At 39.2% G+C, this 21,562-nt stretch overlaps 1 protein-coding gene across 7 annotated transcripts in view; it reads right to left on the bottom strand.

Moving 5' to 3' along the window:
• Positions 1–21,562, bottom strand: part of stk33 (serine/threonine kinase 33) — a 196,192-nt gene that overhangs the window by 60,449 nt on the left and 114,181 nt on the right. For all 7 annotated transcript variants that reach the window (XM_072592337.1, XM_072592332.1, XM_072592333.1 and 4 more), the window contains 5 exons: positions 19,427–19,540; positions 18,992–19,096; positions 16,941–17,079; positions 13,235–13,323; positions 9,066–9,153 (listed from right to left, as the gene is read on the bottom strand). In XM_072592337.1, the coding sequence (XP_072448438.1) occupies positions 9,066–9,153; positions 13,235–13,323; positions 16,941–17,079; positions 18,992–19,096; positions 19,427–19,540 (535 nt within the window). The remainder of the gene's footprint in view (positions 1–9,065; positions 9,154–13,234; positions 13,324–16,940; positions 17,080–18,991; positions 19,097–19,426; positions 19,541–21,562) is intronic.

Here is a 21,562-nt window from a genome sequence, read left to right as displayed (position 1 = left end):
TGAGGCACCTTACCAAAGGCCTTTTGGAAGTCTACATAGATAACATCCACTGTTTCCTTCGAACCTACTTGTTACCTCTTCAAAGAATTCTAACAGATTTGTCAGGCACAACCTCCCCTTAGGTGGAGAAAGTGAGGACTGCAGATGCTGGAGATCAGAGCTGAAAATGTGTTGCTGGAAAAGCGCAGCAGGTCAGGCAGCATCCAAGGAGCAGTAGAATCGACATTTCGGGCATCAGTCCTGAAGAAGGGCTGATGCCCGAAACATCGATTCTCCTGCTCCTTGGATGCTACCTGACCTGCTGCGCTTTTCCAGCAACACATTTTCAGCTACAACCTCCCCTTACTAAATCCATGCTGATTTGTTCTAATCTGACCCTGCACCTCCAAGAATTTAGAAATCTCATCCTTAACGACTGACTCTAGAATTTCACCAACAACCGAGGTTAGGTTAATCAGCCTATAATTTTCCATCCTTTGCCTTGATCCTTTCTTGAACAAGGAGGTTACAACAGTGATTTTCCAATCATCTGGGACCTTCCCTGACTCCAGTGACTTTTGAAAGCTCGCAACCAATGCCTCCGCTATTTCCTCAGCCACCTCCCTCAGAACTCTAGGATGTAGCCCATCGGGGCCAGGAGATTTATCAATTTTTAGACCTTTTAGCTTTTCTAGCACTTTCACTTTGTAACAGCTACCAGACTCAACTCTGCCCCCGACTCTCCTTAATTGTTGGGATATTACTCATGTGTTCCACTGTGAAGACTGACGCAAAGTACTTATTAAGTTCTTCAGCTCTTTCCTTATCTCCCATCACTAGCCTTCCAGCATCAATTTGGAGTGGCTCAATGTCTACTTTTGCCTCTCATTTGTTTCTTATGTATTGAAATAAACTTTTGCTATCATTTCTAATATTAGCGGCTAGCCTACCTTCGTAATTGATCCTCTCCTTCCTTATTTCTCTCTTTGTTATCCTCTGTTTGTTTTTGTAGCCTTTCCAATCTTCTGGTTTCCCAGTGCTCTTGGCCACTTTATAGGCTCTCTCTTTTTCTTTGATACATTTCCTGACTTCCTTTGTCAGTCATGGCTGTCCAGTACTCCTGGCCCCCCAACCTCCACTAACCCCCACCTCTACCCGATAATCTTTTCTTTGGGATGAACCTCTGTACTGTGTCCTCAATTACACCCAGAAATTTCTGCCATTGTTGCTCTACTGCCTTCCCCGCAAGAGAAGCCAGGGGATCAACCATGTTTCAATGAAGAGTGCAAGATAGCATGGCAAGAGCAGCACCAATCGTACCTAAGATTGATCCTCACCCTTAACATTTCCTCCTTTGAATCCTCACACTTCTTCCAGATCAAAGGGGTAGCCATGGGGCCCAGCTAGGCCTGTCTTTTTGTCAGCTATGTACAACAGTCCATCTTCTGTAGTTACACTGGCACCACTCCCCACCTCTTCCTCCGCTACACTGATGACTGCATCGGCGCCACCTTGTGCTCTCGCAAGAAGGTTGAGCAGTTCATCAACTTCACCAACACATTCCAATCTGACACCTCCCTTCCCTTATTGGGCCTTGCCATCTCCATCGCTGATAACTGACTTATTATCAACAATTTTTACAAACTCACCGACTCCCACAGCTACCTGGATTACACCTCTTCCCACCCTACCTCCTGCAAAAATGCTATCCCGTATTCCCAATTCCTCTGCCTCTGCTGTATATGTTACCAGGAGGACCAGTTCCACCACAGAACACACCAGATGGCCTCCTTCTTTAAAGACCGTAATTTCCCTTCCCACGTGGTTGAAGATCCCCTCCAACGCATCTCATCCACATCCCACACCCCCGCCCTCAAACTCCACCTCTCCAAGGACAGAACCACCCCCCCCCCCCCCCACCCCGTCCTCACCTTCCACTCTACCAACTTCCGCATGAACTGCATTATCCGCCACCTACAAACGGACCCCACCAGGAGGGATATATTCCCCTCCCCATCCCTATCCGCTTTTCGCAAAGACCATTCCCTCCATGACTACCTGGTCAGGTCCACGTTCCCCTCAACAACCCACCTCCCCCTCTTGGCACCTCCCCCTGCCACCGCAGGAATTGCAAAACAAGCGCCCACACCTCCCCGCTCACCTCCATCCAAGGCCCCGAAGGAGCCTTCCACATTCATCAAAGTTTCACCTGCACATCCACCAATGTATTTTATTGTATCCGTTGCTCCTGATGTGGTCTCCTTTACATTGGGGAGACTGGACACCTTCTCGCAGAGCACTTTAGGGAACATTTCTGGGACACACGAACCAATCAACCCCACCGTCCCGTGGCCGAACATTTCAACTCCCTCTCCCACTCTGCCAAGGACATACAGGTCCTGGGCCTCCTCCACTGCCACTCCCTCACCACCCGATGCCTGGAGGAAGAACGCCTCATCTCCCACCTCAGAACACTTCACCCCCAGGGCATCAATGTGGACTTCACCAGTTTTCTCATTTCTCCTCCCCCCACCTTACCCCAGTTCCAACCGGCCAGCTCAGCACCATCCTCATGACCTATCCTACCCACCAATCTTCCTTTCCACCCTCCTCTCTAACCTATCACCTTCATCCCCACCTCCATCCACCTATTGTACTCTTAGCTACCTTCTCCCCAATCCGACCCCCTCCCATTTATCTCTCCACCCCAGAGGCTCCCTGCCTTATTCCTGATGAAGGGCTTTTGCCCGAAACGCCGATTTTTCTGTTCCTCAGATGTTGCCTGACTTGCTGTGCTTTTCCAGCACCACTCTAGTCTTGACCCTAAAAATAAGGCATCAACCTGTGAAGCTACCAAACAGAACTATCTGCATGCCAAACAACATAAACAGCAAATGATAGACAGAGCTAAGTGAACCTAAACCAGTGGATCAGATCTAAGATCTGCAGTCCTGCCACACAAAGTCATGAATGGTGATGGACAATTAAACAGCTCATTGGAGTAAGGGGCTCCACAAATATCCCCATCCTCAATGATCAGTGCAAACATAAGGCTGAAGCATTCACAATGGTCACCAGCATCACAGACACCAGTCTTCAGCCCATTTGATTCACTCCATGTGATATCAAGAAACAGTTGGAGGCAACAGTACTGAAGACTTGTGCTTCAGAACTGGCTGCTCCCCTAGCCAAGCTCTTCCAGTGTAGTTACAACACTGGCATCTACCCAACAATGTGGAAAACTGTCCAGCTATTTCCTGTACACAAAAACAACAAATCCAGGACAAGGTAGCCCACTAAATTGCCACAACATCCATTTCCTCTACCACCGACTGAGTAGCAAGATGCATTGCAGAAGCTCACCAAAACTCCTTAGACAATACCTTACAAACTCAATCACTTTCAGCTATAAAGATTAAGAGAGCAGATGGATAGGAAAACCACTATCTGCAAGTTCCCTCCAAGCCACTCACCACCCGGACTTGGAAATACATTACTGTTCCTTCATGGTCACTGGAACACCTTCCCTTATGGCATTGTGGGCCTACCTATAACACACTGACTGCAGTGGTTTAAGCAGGCAGCTCACTACCACCTTCCCAACAGCAACTAGGGACAGGTAATATTATATGATATAAAAGGTACTTCAAGTACATATTGCCTCCATCAGAGAAGGTTGCCCTATTAGGAGAGATTGAGTAGACTGCGACTGAACTCACTGGAATTAAGAATGGCAGGGTGGGGCGGGGGTCTTATAGAAATGTATAAAATTATATGGGGAATAGATAGTATAGGAGCTGGGAGGTCATTTCCACTGGCGGATGAACCTAGAACTGAGGGTATAGCCTCAAAATAAGAAGAAACAGATTTCTGACTAAGTTGCGTAGGGACTTCTTCACCTAAAGGGTTGTGAATCTGTGGAATTCCCTGCCTAGTTGAGGCTACCTTGTTAAATGTTTTTAAGGCAAAGGTAGACAGATTTGTGAACAGTAAAGGAATTAAGGGTTATGGTGAGCAGAAGGGTAAGTGGAGCTGAGTCCATGAAAAGATCAGCCATGATCTTATTGAGTGGTGGAGTAGGCTCGATGGGCCAGATGGCCATTCCTGCTCCTATTTCTTATGTTCAAATGAGGATTAAGTGCAGTCTGAAATTCTGACTAAATACATGTAAAGAAGGGAGAATATGATTCTAAAATAACTTTTGTATCTTTTTAAAATCATTGAAAATGTAATTATAATCCAAGTATTTGTACTGGCAAGCTAATGAAGAACAGTTTATTTAAGATCTTAAAACTATACAAATGCTTAAATGGTTAATCTCCCATTCCTCACTTCTGCTACAGTTAAAACTATTACTAAAAATGAACAGAAATCATAGATGGTAAGGACAGTTCCTAGCGACTAGTTCAGTGAGAAACCTTGATTCCATTGTCTCATCTGCAATGCTTATGCATTTTCCCTTAATCATACAGCAAACTAAGAACTCTATTGTTAATGCAATGCGAATTAAACTTATCTGAAGTCCTGCTATGCAATAATGTATGAGCAATCAACATATTTGAATGAAGCTTTTGCATGTTTGTTTGATATGAATGCTAAACTGCTTAAAGAATCCATGTTAACCACACAGTAGATGTATCCAAATGTTACTGACTACACATGAAGCAAACATTGCCCAAGTTCCAAAATCTGGTATTACAGGTAACTGAGAAACAGATACATCCATAAAATCGAATTACTGATTTACATAGAGTTCCAGTTCTTTTATTGTTGTGCAGCTGAAAATTGATGAATAGAACTAACTGCAAACCAGTATGAAAGCATTGTTATTTTCAAAACATACTTTTTCTCTTATAGTGCAAGTCAGTAGCCAATGCTTAATGAATAGCAGTAATAATAGCACCATCTGGTGTTCTTCTAGGATCAAGAACCAAAATGAGGACAGAAAAAATGTCTTCAAAGAAGAACAGGTAAGCAACTTGAACTGACCCACAAAACCTGTTTGCCTGCTGGATTTGGATTTATTTCAGTGTACACCATTGCTGACCACTGGTTGGCATTGTTACTTTTATACTGTTATGCATATAGCCGATTGCTGTCAGCAACATAAATCATCCCCTGCAAAATACAAATCTTCACTTTATTAAAGTCTCAAGCATGGGAAAAAAAATCTAGTCTTATTCTTTACTCGCTAAAATATTATAGGATGTACAATAGTCATAGAGTCAGATAGACTCCAGAGCCATTTAAAAGATGACAGGTAGGGCCAAACACTGGGATTCTCAGCCCCATTCCCAGCACTCTGAACTATTAAAGGCATGAAATAAAAGCTGAAGATAACAAATCACACACTGCACCCCGACTTGATAGGTCCCATTGTAGGGGAGGTATTCCCAAGCCCCTGCAATTTTCGTGCAGACGAGCCAGTTTCTGCATGACTCGTGATCCACAGTCTAGATTCAGGAATCTCTTGGAAGTCAAATTCAAAACGCTTCACACAGGTGTGTACCTCTTCCTACTGCATGTTGTGCCCCACACCCCAACCTCCCCTTTCCCCACCCCCCCACCAGAATGACAACTAATGGGCCTTCCTTGTCATGCACCCAGCAATCTATATAATTGTACATTATACATGCTGAGAAGTCAAATTTATAAAAGGATTATGTGACAGGGAGGTTGTTTATGTAACTGGACAAAAATGTTAATTTTGTTTGATCGACATGTGGTGATAATAAGTTCTTTTTCTCTATAAATACTTCTGTTGATGTCTTAATGCTTATTTCCAGAAAACTAAGTGTGTGAAGTGCTTACAATGTTATCATCGAAACATTAAATCATATGTTCCATTGACATTTAAATGGAGATTGAGGAACACTAGTGTGCTTTTGTAAAAAAGAATTATGGATGGATTTTTTTTCCTAAGTTTTATGCATTCCATTGTTATAATCCATTAGTTCTGTGCAAAACATATACTCATTAAATGGACATAGAGATTCCAGGAGTTGACATGAGGGGCCATTGGGGTGAAAGGGTATGTGTTGACATTGGGTTGACACAGCACAATAAGGGAATGAGTGGGTGGGTTTAACATGGATGCATTGGGAGTGGGATTTAAGGTCTGACAGCAAGAGGGAGTAAAACATAAGCAAGGAAAAGGGATGAAATTCCAGAGAAAGCAGGGAATTTGTACCAGTCTTAATTCTACCCTGCACCCCACTTCCCCCTCTCCAGTGTGAAAATGCTGCCATTTGATTGGGGGAAGGCGGGGAATGGCATGACGGGTTCTAGAAAGTTAGATGCAGTGGACTGGGAAATTTCCTAGCTCACACCACCCAACCCCTCCCAATCAAGACCACACTCCTCACCCTCCATTCGTAGCAAAAATCAAGCCACTTGTTATCAGAACATGCCATTTGCTGCTTGCGAATATCATCTCAGTCAAACGCTTGTATAATATTTCAAAATTAGTCATGGATTTGTGTCAACGGTGCCTCTCTGCTATGTTGTAGTACGTTATCGGGGATTCCATCTATGCCAGAGGCCTGTTGTTTCTCAGCTGTGAAATGTTTTTTTTTTCAAATCTTGCACTGTACTGGAGGTGTGCTGCAATGGTGGTGGGATGGTGTCGAGAGCATTTGCTTCGAAGACTGCATCTTAGTCGAGGAGGTCCCCACAGTGCTCTCTCCAGCACATTGTTGACTGCCTCTTGGTCATTGACAAGTGACTTTCCTTTCGGCTGTCAGCAGAGCTGGGCACCAGTATAGCCAGTACAACCTGAGGAACAAAGTCTTCAGAATCCAAGACCTCAAACCCAGCACCAAACTCATCATCTACAGAACAGCTGTGCTTCTCACCCTCCTGTACACATCAGAAACACAAACCATATATATCGACACCACATATCCCTGGAGAGTTAACACCAGTGCTGGCTTTGCAAAATCCTGAACATCCATTGACAGGACAGGCGTTACATGAGTGTCCACTTCCAGGAGAAAGTGAGGACTGCAGATGCTGGAGATCAGAGCTGAAAAATGTGTTGCTGGAAAAGCGCAGCAGGTCAGGCAGCATCCAAGGAGCAGGAGAATCGACGTTTCGGGCATGAGCCCTTCTTCAGGAATGAGGAAAGTGTGCCAAGCAGGCCAAGATAAAAAGTAGGGAGGAGGGACTTGGGGGAGGGGTGTTGGAAATGCGATAGGTGGAATGAGGTTAAGGTGAGGGTGATAGGCCGGATTGGGGGGGGGGGGGGGGCGGAGAGGTCAGGAAGAAGATTGCAGGTTAGGAAGGTGTGGCCGATGTGGCCTCCTCTATATTGGGGAGACAGGCCGCCTACTTGCGGAACGTTTCAGAGAACACCTCTGAGACACCCAGACCAACCAACCCAACCACCCCGTGGCTCAACACTTCAATTCCCCCTCCCACTCCACCAAGGACATGCAGGTCCTTGGACTCCTCCATCGCCAGACGACGGCTGGAGGAAGAGCGCCTCATCTTCCGCCTAGGAACCCTCCAACCACAAGGGATGAACTCAGATTTCTCCAGTTTCCTCATTTCCCCTCCCCCCACCTTGTCTCAGTCCCAACCCTCGAACTCAGCACCACCTTCCTAACCTGCAATTTTCTTCCTAACCTCTCTGCCCCCCCACCCCCACTCCGGCCTATCACCCTCACCTTATCACCCTCACCTTAACCTCCTTCCACCTATCGCATTTCTAACGCCCCTCTACCAAGTCCCTTCTCCCTACCTTTTATCTTAGCCTGCTTGGCACACTTTCCTCATTCCTGAAGGGCTCATGCCCAAAATGTCGATTCTCCTGCTCCTTGGATGCTGCCTGACTGCTGCGCTTTTCCAGCAACACAGTATTGAGGCACTGGAGCACAAACTGGAGTGGACATATCCCCTAAGGCACAACCACTTTGAGCATCACCGAATGGAGCACGTGGAGGCCAAACACTAGCAGCAGAAACAGTGTGCAGGATCCAGAGCATCCCACCCAATCACCTCTTCAAACACCAGCTGCCCTAATGGCAGAGCCTCCAGTTCCAGAACTGGACTGTTCAATCACTGCAAAACCCACAACCCAGGTGGAAGCAAATCATCTTCAACCTTGAGGGTCTGCCAAGGAGGGAGGATTTAGAAATAGGCTAATGCCACGAGACATTATGTTAGTGAATATGTTTAAAAGGCAACATGCACGTATCTTTCATTATGTAGAATATATAATAGAAAATGTGATTGAAAGTGCATAATCTCTCACTAATGTATTGCAAAAGTAAACTCTCAATTTTCCACTGACAATACCCTTTATTTTGGTGATATCAGAAAAGTTTTTTTTTAAACAGCATTAGATTAAAAATAAACAACTGGAGATGTGAGAACAATTATGTAACAAAACACTTTTGGGGTCTGAAATCAAAAATAACATTTTTGTGATTGCAATATCACAAACATCTGAATGAAATTTTCTAACCATTGAACAAAACATGTTGACAGTACAGAAGGGGCAAATGTGCACAACATAAATGCTCCTGCTTTTGCTAGAGCAAGACTAACCTAGTTCCATTGTCCTGATCTGCCCTCATTTTTCTCCAGTATAAATATTTCCTCCTACATACTGAATGGTCTCTATTCCTTATGATAAAGCATGCTATCATTCAGCATAACTTTTTGCAAAATTTTGATCTATTGTGTTCTAACAAGCTTTCTATGGAAAAATGTCAACTATTAATGATTGCAGCTTTAAATTTTATTGTTTGAGGCCATTAAAAGCCTTGTTGTGCAAAAGGAATCTCTCCAACAAGGTATGATGCCACACAGAATTATGATGGAAAGTGCATGTTCGTGTTAATATTTACTTATTTCTGTCTCAGTTACTTCAATCTGGGAAATAATAGTGATAAATATAACACATTATGGAATATATTTGCCAAAAGTGACATTTTACGACAACTATAGCTTTCAATTGTTTTTTGTATTTTATTTTCTAGTCATACAAAATAGTACAAGGTAGTAAATGCACTGGTTATAAGTAAAATATTAATTGGAAACTTCTGCTGAGAAACACATGCAAACATCAACAGATTGCTTACCCATATACAAAGGAGTTCCACAGGTTGCCTGTAACATCTTGTCACTACCAACACCCCCTTTCTGTACAGAAAGTCCAAAATCAGTTACCTGGGTAAAGAAAACATTTTAGAATGGATTGCAGAACATAGCATGGAATACACTGCAATGCATTTCTCTGAGTATCAACTTTCTACAGTTCTCCCATTAAGTGAATTCTTCAGCAAGGTGTTTCACTGACAAATCTTTGTAGAGTTTCCATTATGGATGATAACAAGCTTAATCTTTACAAAGTATTTTTACCTGTCAAAGACTGCTCCTCTGACAATGGAAACTGTTTAAAGTACAAATACAAAATCTTTGTCTTGAGACCCGGGGGTTTTTAAATGCTTTGCCAATGAAGCAGAACTCATTTCTTCATTACTGTATGATCATGCTTAAAACTGACTAGTCAGAGAAATTTTAATTTATTTAAATTTGTATAAATTTGTAATTGAAATCTAGATAGAACACATAACACTCCATCTACATTACTGGTTCTGACAAGAAGAGGAGCTAGTTTGTGAATTTAAAACCATTGCAAATGAATAACTACAGATTTAACAGATTTTCCCTCAGGTCTCATACCAATGGATACTGAACAATCTCAAAATGGCAAACTGCATGGGTCAGAATACACATCTATTCAGAAATATATCTCATTTACTTTCATAATTTTAGATGGAGAAAAATGAGACAATGTATTTGTGAATATGCATAATGACATGGTCAATTTTCTGTGATTTGCTGCACCCAATTATTGTGGGCATCTGATCACAAACCCAGGAAAACCTTTCCTAAAATGCTTACTCAATCAGAAATATTAATGAAAAGAATTGATGTGCATAACACAACAGGTATATAAACTTAGATGCAAACTTAGGTATATAAATTTAGATGCAAGTCATTCAAAACAAGAAAACATTAGCCTGCACTTATTTTTGGTACAGAAAAACTGTCTTGACAAAAGGCACTTTTGTCAAAAGGTGCAATCAGACAAAGAAGTGAGTGAAGCAAAGGAGATTTTAAAGAGAAACACTAAAGGTTTAGGCAGAGATAAGTATTTAAAATAGTTTTAAAGAAAGCATAGACTTTTGTCACAGTAAGCAAAAAAGAAGGAATATTATGTTGAACATTTACAAGGCTCCCATTAGGTCAAAATAGACAACTACAACTTTTGGTCACCCCACACTTTAGAAAGGATGTGTGTCCTTGAAAAGGTATACAGATAAGTTGATGGAATAGTTCCAGAGATAAAGAATTCTAGCTACAAGATTACGTTGGAAAATCTAATATTGTTTTCCTTAGAACAAGGGATGTTTAATGGAGATATGCAAAATTATTATGGATTTAAATGACATAGACATAAAAAAAACTTCCCATTAGCTGATGCTTTAAAAGACAAAGGGACATAGTTTTAAGATTGTGAAGCAATGAGGAGGAGACTTCTATATACACTGAGTGGTAATGACTTGGAACTAGCTGCATATGAGGCAGAGATGATAACATAATTGAGGCGGCAATGATAAATGATTTTGAAAGGAAACTTTTGAAAGGAAAATTTACAAGACTAGAGGGTGAAGAGGGAGATTGGATTGACGGAATTGCTCTATAGAGAGCCAGCCATGGAGACAATGAACTAATTTCCCTCATTCTGTGCCATATTGGCTCAAGAAAATTCTACAAAAGCAAACAAGTTCATGCAAGCAGATATAAACATAGAATTACAAAATCATATACTCCCTAATTGCAGAAAGAAACCATTCGACCCATTGAGTCTGCACCAACCCTCCAAACAGTATCCCACTGGAATCCAGCCCCCATTATCCCGCATTTGCCATGGCCAATCAACCTAACTTGCATATCCCTAGACATTACAGGACAATTTAACATGGCCAGTCCACCTAACCCGCACATCTTTGGACTGTGGGAAGAAACTGGAGCACTCGGCTGAAACCCATGCCAACATGAGGAGAACATGCAAACTCCATTCAGACAGTCACCCAAGGCTGGAATTGAATCCAGGTCTCTGGTTCTAAGAGGCAAGAGTGCGAATCACTGAGCCACCATGCTTCCCTAAGGGTGATCAATAAGACGAGATCATTCCATCCCTCACAACTATTGTGCCATTCTATTAGAGAATATGGTGATCTGTACCTCTTCCATTTATCCCTCTTTGCTCAGTAGTCCTTGTTACTCATACCCAACAAACATCCAACTGTTCTGAAGGAGACTCATCTATACTAGACTCAAAACAGTAACTGTTTCCTTCTCCATAGATACTGTCTGACTTGCTGAGTTTCTCCAGCATTGTTTATTTTTATTTCAGATTTACAGCATCCACAGTATTTTGCTTTTATTTGAAACATTTATTAAGTTTAGTCACAAAATGTCAACTGAATCAACATCCAATCTTTTGAGATAAAGCATTCCAGGTTTCTACTACTGCATATGTAAAATAAAAACTTCTTGATTTCACTTCTGACTTCCGTAGATCTCATTTGAAGAATTATGCCCCCCCATATTCTGGTTTCCTCTAGTAAAGGACATAGTTTCTCTGTATCTATTCTAGAAAACCCTATTATTATTTTAAAGGCCTCAATGAATTCATCCACCCAGCCTTCTAAACTCAAAGATCTACAAAGTATATCAGACTTCTCCTTATAAATCCATTCCTTTAGCCCCATTAGCATTCAAATCCATCAGTGCTATACCCCTTTTCATGGCCAATTTAATTTTGCTCAGGTGCAGTTCCCAAAACTATACACAAATGGTATCTGAGAAAGACTCTTGAATTGCTCCCTCACTTCTGAATTTCAATCTCCTTCAGAGGATAGGCAACATTTTAATAACCTTTTTGATTTCTTATTCACCTGTGCACTATCTTGTATTGATTTGTATACGAATGCACTTCAATTGTTTTGCACCTGCACAGATCTAGTCTTAAGAAAATATTCCGGACTTGTCTTGAGCTAACCTAAACTTAATATTTCCCAATGTTGGATTCAATTTGCCATAGATATTCTCACATCTGCTCCCATTTCCACAAGCTGTGCCTCCTAATTTATTTGGATATACAACTCTTTATTCCTTTATGCAAATCAGCAAGCATAAAATGTTTAGGTAGGGAAGAAATTGCAGAGAATGACAGTTTAATGGCCAAAAGCAGTTCTCAACATTGGAGTGATTTTAAAGGGCAATGCACAAAAGGCCAGAGTTGAGGAGCAGAGGAAGGGCTTTGAAGAGCAGGAAGAAGTTACATGCAGCAAAATAATAAAGGTGTTTTAAATATGTTAGATTGAATTTTGAATTGAAGTGGATTTAACTTTGAATTGAAGATGAATAGAAACCAGGACTCTATGTGGCACAGCTGCTGTGGTATTAGAAGCTTATAGGAGAAAGTAAGGACTGCAGATGCTGGAGATCAGAGCTGAAAATGTGCTGCTGCGCTTTTCCAGCAATACATTTTCAGTATTAGAAGCTCATCCTGACAGTAAGTAAAAATCTGCAGCTATAAACAGTCTGGCTCAGACTGAAGAAGTGGCTGAAAAGGAATACGCGGTCATTGGAAACGATAGAGAGCTTGTGGTCTTAGACAAAGACAATAACTTCAATCTTCTCAATGTTCAGTTTCTGGGGATTGTTAACAAACTGCCTGACAGCACAGAAACACAAGTTGAGAGATGACAGAGTTAGTGTCACAGCATGGAAACTGCTGGTACTTTAGCTAATGTTAAAAAAATTGGTTACTCGATCCATGCTCTGAAATGATTGAAATCAAACTGGATGATTTTTATCAGGTTTCTCAACTTCTGCTAAAATCATGAGGCAGTTGAAAGTTTATTACTTGCATGTGCAGACTCTAAGACTTATCTCATTCCAGAAAAGTTCTTCTCATGCTGCCAGAAAGAAACAAACCAATGATCTCAGAAACTGAAACAAAAATAGAAGTTGCTGGAAAAGCCCTGAACTCTGGGTCACCAGACCAAAAATGTTAACTGATTTCTCTGCACAAATACTGCCAGACCTGCTGAGGTTTTCCAGCAACTTCTGTTTTTGTTTCTGATTTACAGCATCCAAGTTCTACTGGTTTTTATTTACCTCAGAAACAGACCTTTAACAACTATTTAATTCCACAATTGATGCCATTTACCTTGATGTTCAGTTTCATGTCAATTTCACTGTCGCTTTCATTATTTTTAACCAAGATGTTTTCCAGTTTTAAATCCCGATGGACAATATCTGTAGAAAGACCACATAATATTCAAAATGTACATATGCAATGTAAGTAAACTGCTGAATTTAACATATTTAAGCACATAGATAATTCCTCTCAGACACTGCTTCTTAATAAGTACTTTAAATTGGACCCAAAGTAAGAAAAAACGAATTTAACTTCTTCCACCTAGAAGACATCCTAACGCACTTCCCAAGAAATGGGTTAGCCATCAAATAGAGAAAGGGTCATTATGTAAACAAACACAGCAAGATCTCACAAACAGCCACTGGATGAACAAAACGTTAATCTATTTTTGTGATACTGGGTGAGGGATCAATATTGAATAGGATACGGTGTAACTCTTTGCTCTTAGAATATTCTATGGTATCTTTGTCATTAGCCTTAACCACAGGGTTTACTGTTTCACCAAAACAATAGCACAACATCCAATGCGACACCTACTTAATAACATAGTGGATTGAAGATTCCAGATTACCTACCCAAATTCTAGAATAGATCTGAACCTTTAACTCAAACAGGAGGTAAAGTTACACCAGCTAAAGACCAGCTTATCAATGCTAAAGTCCACAGGTACAGATTTGAGCCCATCGGAGATATGGGGAAAGATGTACTTAGCCTAAGATCTTGCAGTTCAAACACACCCTTATTCTATGATACTAGTTGCCAAATTTCAGGCATTCAAAGTATCAACTCACTTTGACGGTGACAGAATGTGGCAAGGGTGTAGGGTTCCAAGTGGGTGAGCGAAGTAGAGTGATATGTAAATGGATATTCTTAGGGTAGGTCAGGTGCTGGTTTGGGCTGGAGAGAGTACAGGAACTAGAAGGCAGGACCAAGGGCTGTTGCGAGCTGCAAGGTAGAGGTTCAGGTGTTTATGGCAGTGGGAGGGGGGGGATGGGGGTGGGGGGGGTGGTGGGATGTGGAATCAGTTCCAGCAATAATAGAGGTTCAGTTTAACAGTTATCAAGGAGCTAATGTAGCTTTTTAAATCTCCACTTTTTCTGAGTGACCATCAAGCTTAATTTTATTTCAACTCTTCAAATTATCCAACTTTAATAAATTATTTCAGAAGATTTCAGATGCAGAAGAGTACACATTGGGAAAGAATTTCAATGGAATATGTTGTGTTGGGGATTCTGCAGGCATCACCACACAACTCCAGTCTACCAGGTCCAATGCTTCTATTGCAATCAGAATGTCTGGGTCAATGTATTTTGCAACTACTATTTTGAAATTGAATATTTCAAAAACACCCATGCTCACTGTACCCAAGATATTTCTAATTGGGCCTCTACAATAAAAATTTTAAAACTTACAAGTTTCTCCAACCTTTTAAAATATTGAACACCATAACATCAAATAAAAGAATTATTATTTCCTAGGTATAGACCAGACCTTTTAAAACTTGTTCTCTTTTTAGTTGCAAATGGCTGTTATATTTCTAATATTCCTCCTCCTGATTGTCATTGACTTTTGTTGAAGAAGGGCATATATGTGACTATAGATTGAGATTAGATTACAGAATCTCAGAATTTTAATGGTATGCAAGGAGACTGTTCAGGCCAACATGTCTGTACTGGCTCTCTGAGCATTTATAATTCGTGCCAATGCCTTGCCTTTTCTCCGTAATCCAGCACATTGGAAGATTACCTAAATAGAAACAACACCTCCTGAATGCCTCATTTGAACCTGTCTTTAATGTTACACTTTGCTCAGATGGTCTCTACTATCAAGTAGCTTTCGGATTTCCACATTCAAGGCTCTCACATAAATAATGACACTTGGCTAGGTATTAGAAAATTAACGTTCTCTGAAAACTGTAAACCCAGCAAGAAATCTTTTTAAGATGACAAACCAGGTGTGTTTTCCACTGTAATGTAGAGGTGTTTTCAATGATGTGGCATATTAGGTATATTTTGGTGCAATTCAAATTTGTAAAAATGGTAGTATCCAACCTTTTGGTTATTCAATCAAAATTGAAATCACATTGCAATTATGTTACAAAATATTCTGAAATTTCTAATACAATGCCCCATCTACAGCAAACTAATCTTCACACAATGTTAATTTTGTACAACGCATTAGGGAAGACAAAGAGTAATGTGCAGTATAACAAAACAGGATTCACTTTGATAGATATCTGCCAATAAATAATAGAATGAGTGCAACAAACTTAGAACAATGAGGAAAACCAACAACGTGTTCCAGCAATATTTCTCGACAGATAAAATGATGGGTTTTTTTAACATATTGTTTACTGTTTGTATTAATAGCAATAAATTGCTATTTGCCTGACTTGGGATTCTAACAGACATACACGTTACATTTGATACTAATTTTAAATTTGACTGAGAAACCATAGGACAAGTGAGACAGAAATATCACAGCAAAAAGAAATCTTTCAGAGAGTCAGTGAAAAAACATGCGATCACCATTGATTCAACTACTTACAAAACTCAAAAGTGCAAAAACAACCAAGACTTTGCAAGCCAAGTTATGATAGTCAGATATGTTATCTTTAGTAAAATTTCCCTGGTCACCAGTGACTTACTAAAAGACTCCTTATACTACCTTCATGACGTCTCAAAGCTAGAAAACTATTTTAAAAGTATCGTGAAAGTTTAAAATTTAGGAAATGCAACAGCCAACAGACATAAGGAAAGATACCACAAACAGCAATGCCGTAATAGCTTGATATTCTATTTTTAGTCATATTACATGAGGCATAAATATAGCAAAATTTGAGACTGATAAACAAGTGAATAAAATATATTTCATTAATTCTGCATTTCTGATCCATTAACATTTTATTAGGTGAATAAAATTTTAAGATCTCTTTTTAAAAGGTGTGAAACTTTTAAAATTTGATGCTAAGAGATAGTGGAGACATACAAGGAACAAAGTTAGAATCATAGAATCCCAACACATTGTAGGAAGAGGCCATTCAGCCCATCAAGTCTGCACTGACCATCTGTAAAGTATCTCACCCTACTGCCATAACTCCACATGGGGTTTTTACCAAGGAAATAGCAAGAAGTTCAATTACATAGTAGTCTCATTGCCAGGGAATGGAATAGAAGAACAGGAAGACTTACTACAATTGTAATTGTACAAGTGCATAGGGCTCCAGTGATTATTTGACCCATGTTATGTGTAGCTTGGAATGACGAAAGATGAGCTATATGAAACAAAAGAGATTTAGAAGAGATGTATTTAGGTAGAAACAGAGTCAGAATCAGAGGGGTCTAAATCTTTGGAAATATCTATGTCACTGTGTTGCTCCATTAGAATATGAAATATATTCAAGATTGAAATAGATAGATTTCTAATCTGCGAGGGAATCAAAAAATATGGAAAACAGGCAGAAAAATAGATTTGAGGCAGATCAGCCCCAGGACCAAGGTGGAGGGGTCACTGATCCATACCTGCTCCCATTTCCTAAGTAGTCATATTCAATAATTTTGTTATTGCAAATAATTTCTTTTAAAATTACTACCGGAACTATAAGCTTTCATTAAATGAATACATATTATGTATTTTATAATTTAGAATTATAAAATGGCTATTTTACTTACCATAAGTACATGGTAATTTCTTAATTCCTGCAATGAATTCTTACCATTTTTATGTAGGTAAGCAATTGCACTTGCTAGGCTTCGAATCACATGTCTCGTCTCTTTCTCACTTAAGCGTTTTTTTCTATGAAGGACTGTACTTAGTTCTCCACCTTCACAGACCTCTGTCACCAAGTATACCCGCTGAAAGAAGCCAATAATTATGTTACCTATTATGGAGCTCTTACAGTCCTCATTATCAAAGTATTTGGTTTCTTTTTAAATGATGATATGTTTTGTTCAAGGCGATTGTACCCCCCCACCCCAGGCATCTCGTTAATAATAAATGCTGTTCTTAGAGAGCTTAAAATGCATGTAACCATATTAGTTGGAATGACTGAATTGGTCCAGTCTATCTCTGTTATAAATAAAGTATAAAATGTCACAATCTACAGTTGCTTAATTAAACAAGTAAGCAATTACTACATCAATTCCATCACTTCCACTGATAGTTCAAAAAATGTTGTTTCATTATAAAATAGGAAAGGCAAGAAAGTGACATATACAAACATTTTTTTTCTGAAATTTATAACTAAAATGGCACTCTATTGATCCCTATTTAACTAGCAATTTTCAGCAAGAACAGTTTCTTTGGTCATCTAATGAAACCCAGGGCAAAAAACTCAACCACGATCAAAAGTAAATATCACAATCACTTCTCAAACAGATACATGCCAGTTTCACAATCGAAAGTAAGCCAAAATCACAGTTATGTCTAAGATGTGTTGACAAAACAAACTTTAAGAGAGCAAGATGATGCAAAAGCTTCAAATGTTACCTCATTTGCCCAGCTCAGTTTCAATTTTGTTACAACCACGATATTATCTAATAAATCCTGGAACTCCCAGTCCTCGTGGCCATGTGGGTTCAACTTTTTTGCTCTAAGGAGACAGCTGAGTACCACCTTCTCAAGAGCAACTAGCGATGAGCAATAAATGCTGGCCCAGCCAATGATACCTATTCTCCATGAATGAATAAAAAAAAAGTTTCAAAAGACAATCTACTTTAGTAAATTGACAAGATAGTGTTTGGACAGAAAAGTGGAAGAGTGGATTTCCAATTGTAGCAAAATCTCTGAAATCAAAATGAAAACCAAGTGGTTGGATCAGCAAAGTGAGAACAATACGCCAGGTTACCATTCAACATGTGAAGGTAAAAATTTACTCAAAGCATATGATGGTGTAACTATTTTATTTTAATCAGCAATTGGATGTGCCTTTATTAATTATTTCATTTAAATCCACTGGAGCAATGAGAAAAATGCATCATCAGATGAGTAACATATGAACTAACTTCTTTATTTCAATATAACTTAATTGGGTTGATTTGCAATTTTGAAAAAATCTTTATACATAGCATTTCATAAAGATAAATTGAAAAGGGAGTTAATTGAGACAGAAAGAAAAGTAACCAGGAAGGAAGTAGAAAGAGGGGAAAAGGACAGCAATGAAGAACAAAATTCTTGGATGAGGGCACAGCAAAGAGGGAGTAAATAATGATGACAGATATGTAGCCTGATCAGGGAAGGCAAAAGGCTAGAAGATATGGGAGAGATAGCAAAGTAGATGCTGCAGAATAGAAGCCAGAGAAACAGAAAGACTCTGCAGCTGGGGATGCCTGGGGGAGACTTTGCAGCAGCTCAAGGGGGTGTAGTGTGACAGACTGGGAGCTTAAAAGAGATTCATAGCAGATTAATGCTTGTAAAACTGACCCCAAAGTACTTGTGAAATTTTCATGCTGGTCACAGTTATTTTGAGCTAGATGAGCATTAAATGCACAACACCATATTTCTATTTATTTTCAAATTACCGAAAAAGCAACTTAAATATTGACATTTAATCCATTCTTATTCATAAATATTGCAAGGTCATTTTTATACAATTGATTAACAATAATGAAAGAATGAATGAAAAAAGTCAAACAGATCTAAGTGCTTATTACTTGCTCAAGCAAAGAGGAAGTCATGCAAATTATTACATATTTTGAAAGTTATACAATATAGCATTTGCAAAATAAAATGGCTCAAGAATGTTGAGCAAATCTAAATATATCTTACTTTGGGTGTTTCAAACACCTCTTCCAGATGAATGATGTGTTCATGGTCCACTTGCTTTAAAATACTGACTTCTCGTTCCAGCAGCTTCACCCCTGAACTCCCAGCCTGTATAAATAGAAGAACTAATTCAGTCAAAGTATATAAATATATAAAAAACATTCTAGATTAACAAATCAAACTATAAGATTTTAAAGCTTGAGTTTGGTTTATAGAAACACACAGGTTTCATGCCAAAGTTACTTGGTCGAATTTAAGTAAAAATTTAGAGTACGATCTAAAAGTGTTTTACTCTCAGAAAATGTCATTTAAGTAATTTCCATTTGTTTCAAACTTAAGAAAATTCCCTCCAGTTACCATTCTGATTATAATTAATTCAGCTTTGTATTAAAATTGAACTTAAATTCAGCTTTAAAGATGATAATCAACATTATTTACCTTTTCCCGATTGACCTTTTTGATTGCCCACTTCTTGCCAGTGCCATTATGTGTGGCCTCTATCACTACCCCATAGCTGCCTTGACCCAGCCTTTGACCAAAATTATAGATTTGCTGAAAAAAAAGTTTCAAAAGGTAAATAGACTCATACAATATGCTATTATTTGCTGACAGAACAAAAATTTAACTCAACTCAAATACAAGAATACATAGTATATTGAAAACTCCGTCTCGTATTGCTATACTGTATTAATAGCATAAAGGAAATTTGTATAACTCATAATGATCATTTTAACCTTAAGGCTCCTCATGATACATTCAATAAATAGTAACTTGTTGGAAAGATTTTACTCAATCTTGGGCTACTTCTTAGGTTTTAGTTTGAGCTCTGCACATCTAGCCATTATATATTGAATAATATCCAAAATTATGCTTTCCTGGAGATAGTCAATTAGGGGGGAGAGTTAGGAGCATACCTGGTAAAAAAAACTTCATAGAGGCTGGTATCCTGTCATCAAGTCACCCTTTATTTTACACGTGGAGAGTCCTTGACACTGCTCCAGCTTCCTTAGAGCAAGCTCTGTGAGCAGAACCTCTGACGCTCCTGTTTATATCTATCAGACAGGGGTCCCTGACTGGGGCTGATAATCTGGTCCAATTAGTGAACTCATACTCGATGAGGTAAGCCTGGGTGAACCCGTTACAATTACTGCACATGGATTGACTGTTAAGCCATTGCATTGAATTCAGTGGAGCATTCTGGATGCCTTTTATTAGTGAACTGATGGAGGTGCCTTACATAAAGATGAAATCTGGTAGGTTTCCATTCAAAATGTTTTGACACTTCTGAAAATATTACTCTTAACTTTTTATACAAAATATCTTTTATTGTCACAGAAGTACAGGAGTACAGTGAAAAATATACAGATATATTTAAGTATACAGTAAAATGGAGGAGTCATCTTAATGGTTAGATCATTAACACTCATGCAACTGCTTACAACAGAACTTTGGCACCCATAGTTGCTCCATCAATATTCTTTCATTTGAGTTATATCACAGCTTACAGGTTGTGTTAACTCATTTGATAGCACTTTCTTAATCCAAGGTCCTTATCACCTTCCTCAAGTGGTCAGCTATCCAAAGTCATCACCACATACGAGAAGTGGCCAGATTTTGACACTGGCTGTTGTCCAGCTATAAGAAGTGTTATTATCACTGCAGGTTTCAATATCATGCGTGAATCAAAATATGGAAATATTTTACTAAAAATTATTCACTTTAGATGCTCTTTCCTCTATAATTTTACATATAGCTTTCTTCAACAATTGGACAAAATCGCTTGTCACAGAGATTTTTGTGGAATCAAATACTTGAGCACAGAATATATATTGAGATTTCAGTACAATATACAGTAAGTACTGTTTGTGGGAGATGCCATATTTCAGATCTTATTTTAAACTGAGCTTCCACTTTCCCTTCCAGGTGTAAGTAAATTAACCCCAACTCACTATTTGAAGTGCAAGGATGTTTTGGACAATATTTCATCGTCAATTAACAATAAACAATCTATCCAGTCATTATCTTATTGTCACTGGGACCTTGTAGATTCAACTTACACTGAATAGTACAACAGTAACTATACTTTAAAATTACTTCATTGCCTATTATACAAATTTTCTGAAATCAACATAATTGCAACTATTTTTTTTCTCTCTTTTGGCAGTGTGTTGAATAGACAAAAGTAGGAAACAGCTAAAATATGGGTCAGATAAGTGATGTTGCACCTATAAATAGGTTTAATCAACTTTCACAAGGGCAGTTTATTTATAATTCATGCATAAAGCAGCAAGATTTTTCTACATAGTAGACTTCGCTGCATACAGAGCAACAGGTTCACAAGTTATAAAATCTTTGATTTAATGGTTTAAAGTTACAGCTTACAATAACTGGTGAGAGAAAATAAACTGGCTTTCTTCAGCTTATAGATTATTTTTATTGCAGAGTAAAGACATCACCTCCCTTTCCAGAGGTCTGCAGTTTTCTGGCTTTCTTGTTCATGCGCAAGCTGTTCAGCTAAATATGCAGATGTTGACAGGCAGAGCCTCATGATCAACAAATAATCACTATTCTATC

This window comes from Chiloscyllium punctatum, chromosome 22 (assembly GCF_047496795.1).
Source record: "Chiloscyllium punctatum isolate Juve2018m chromosome 22, sChiPun1.3, whole genome shotgun sequence".
NCBI lineage: Eukaryota > Metazoa > Chordata > Chondrichthyes > Orectolobiformes > Hemiscylliidae > Chiloscyllium > Chiloscyllium punctatum.
The sequence above is the reverse complement of the archived record's forward strand: the minus strand, read 5'-3'. Positions and strand labels throughout refer to the sequence as shown.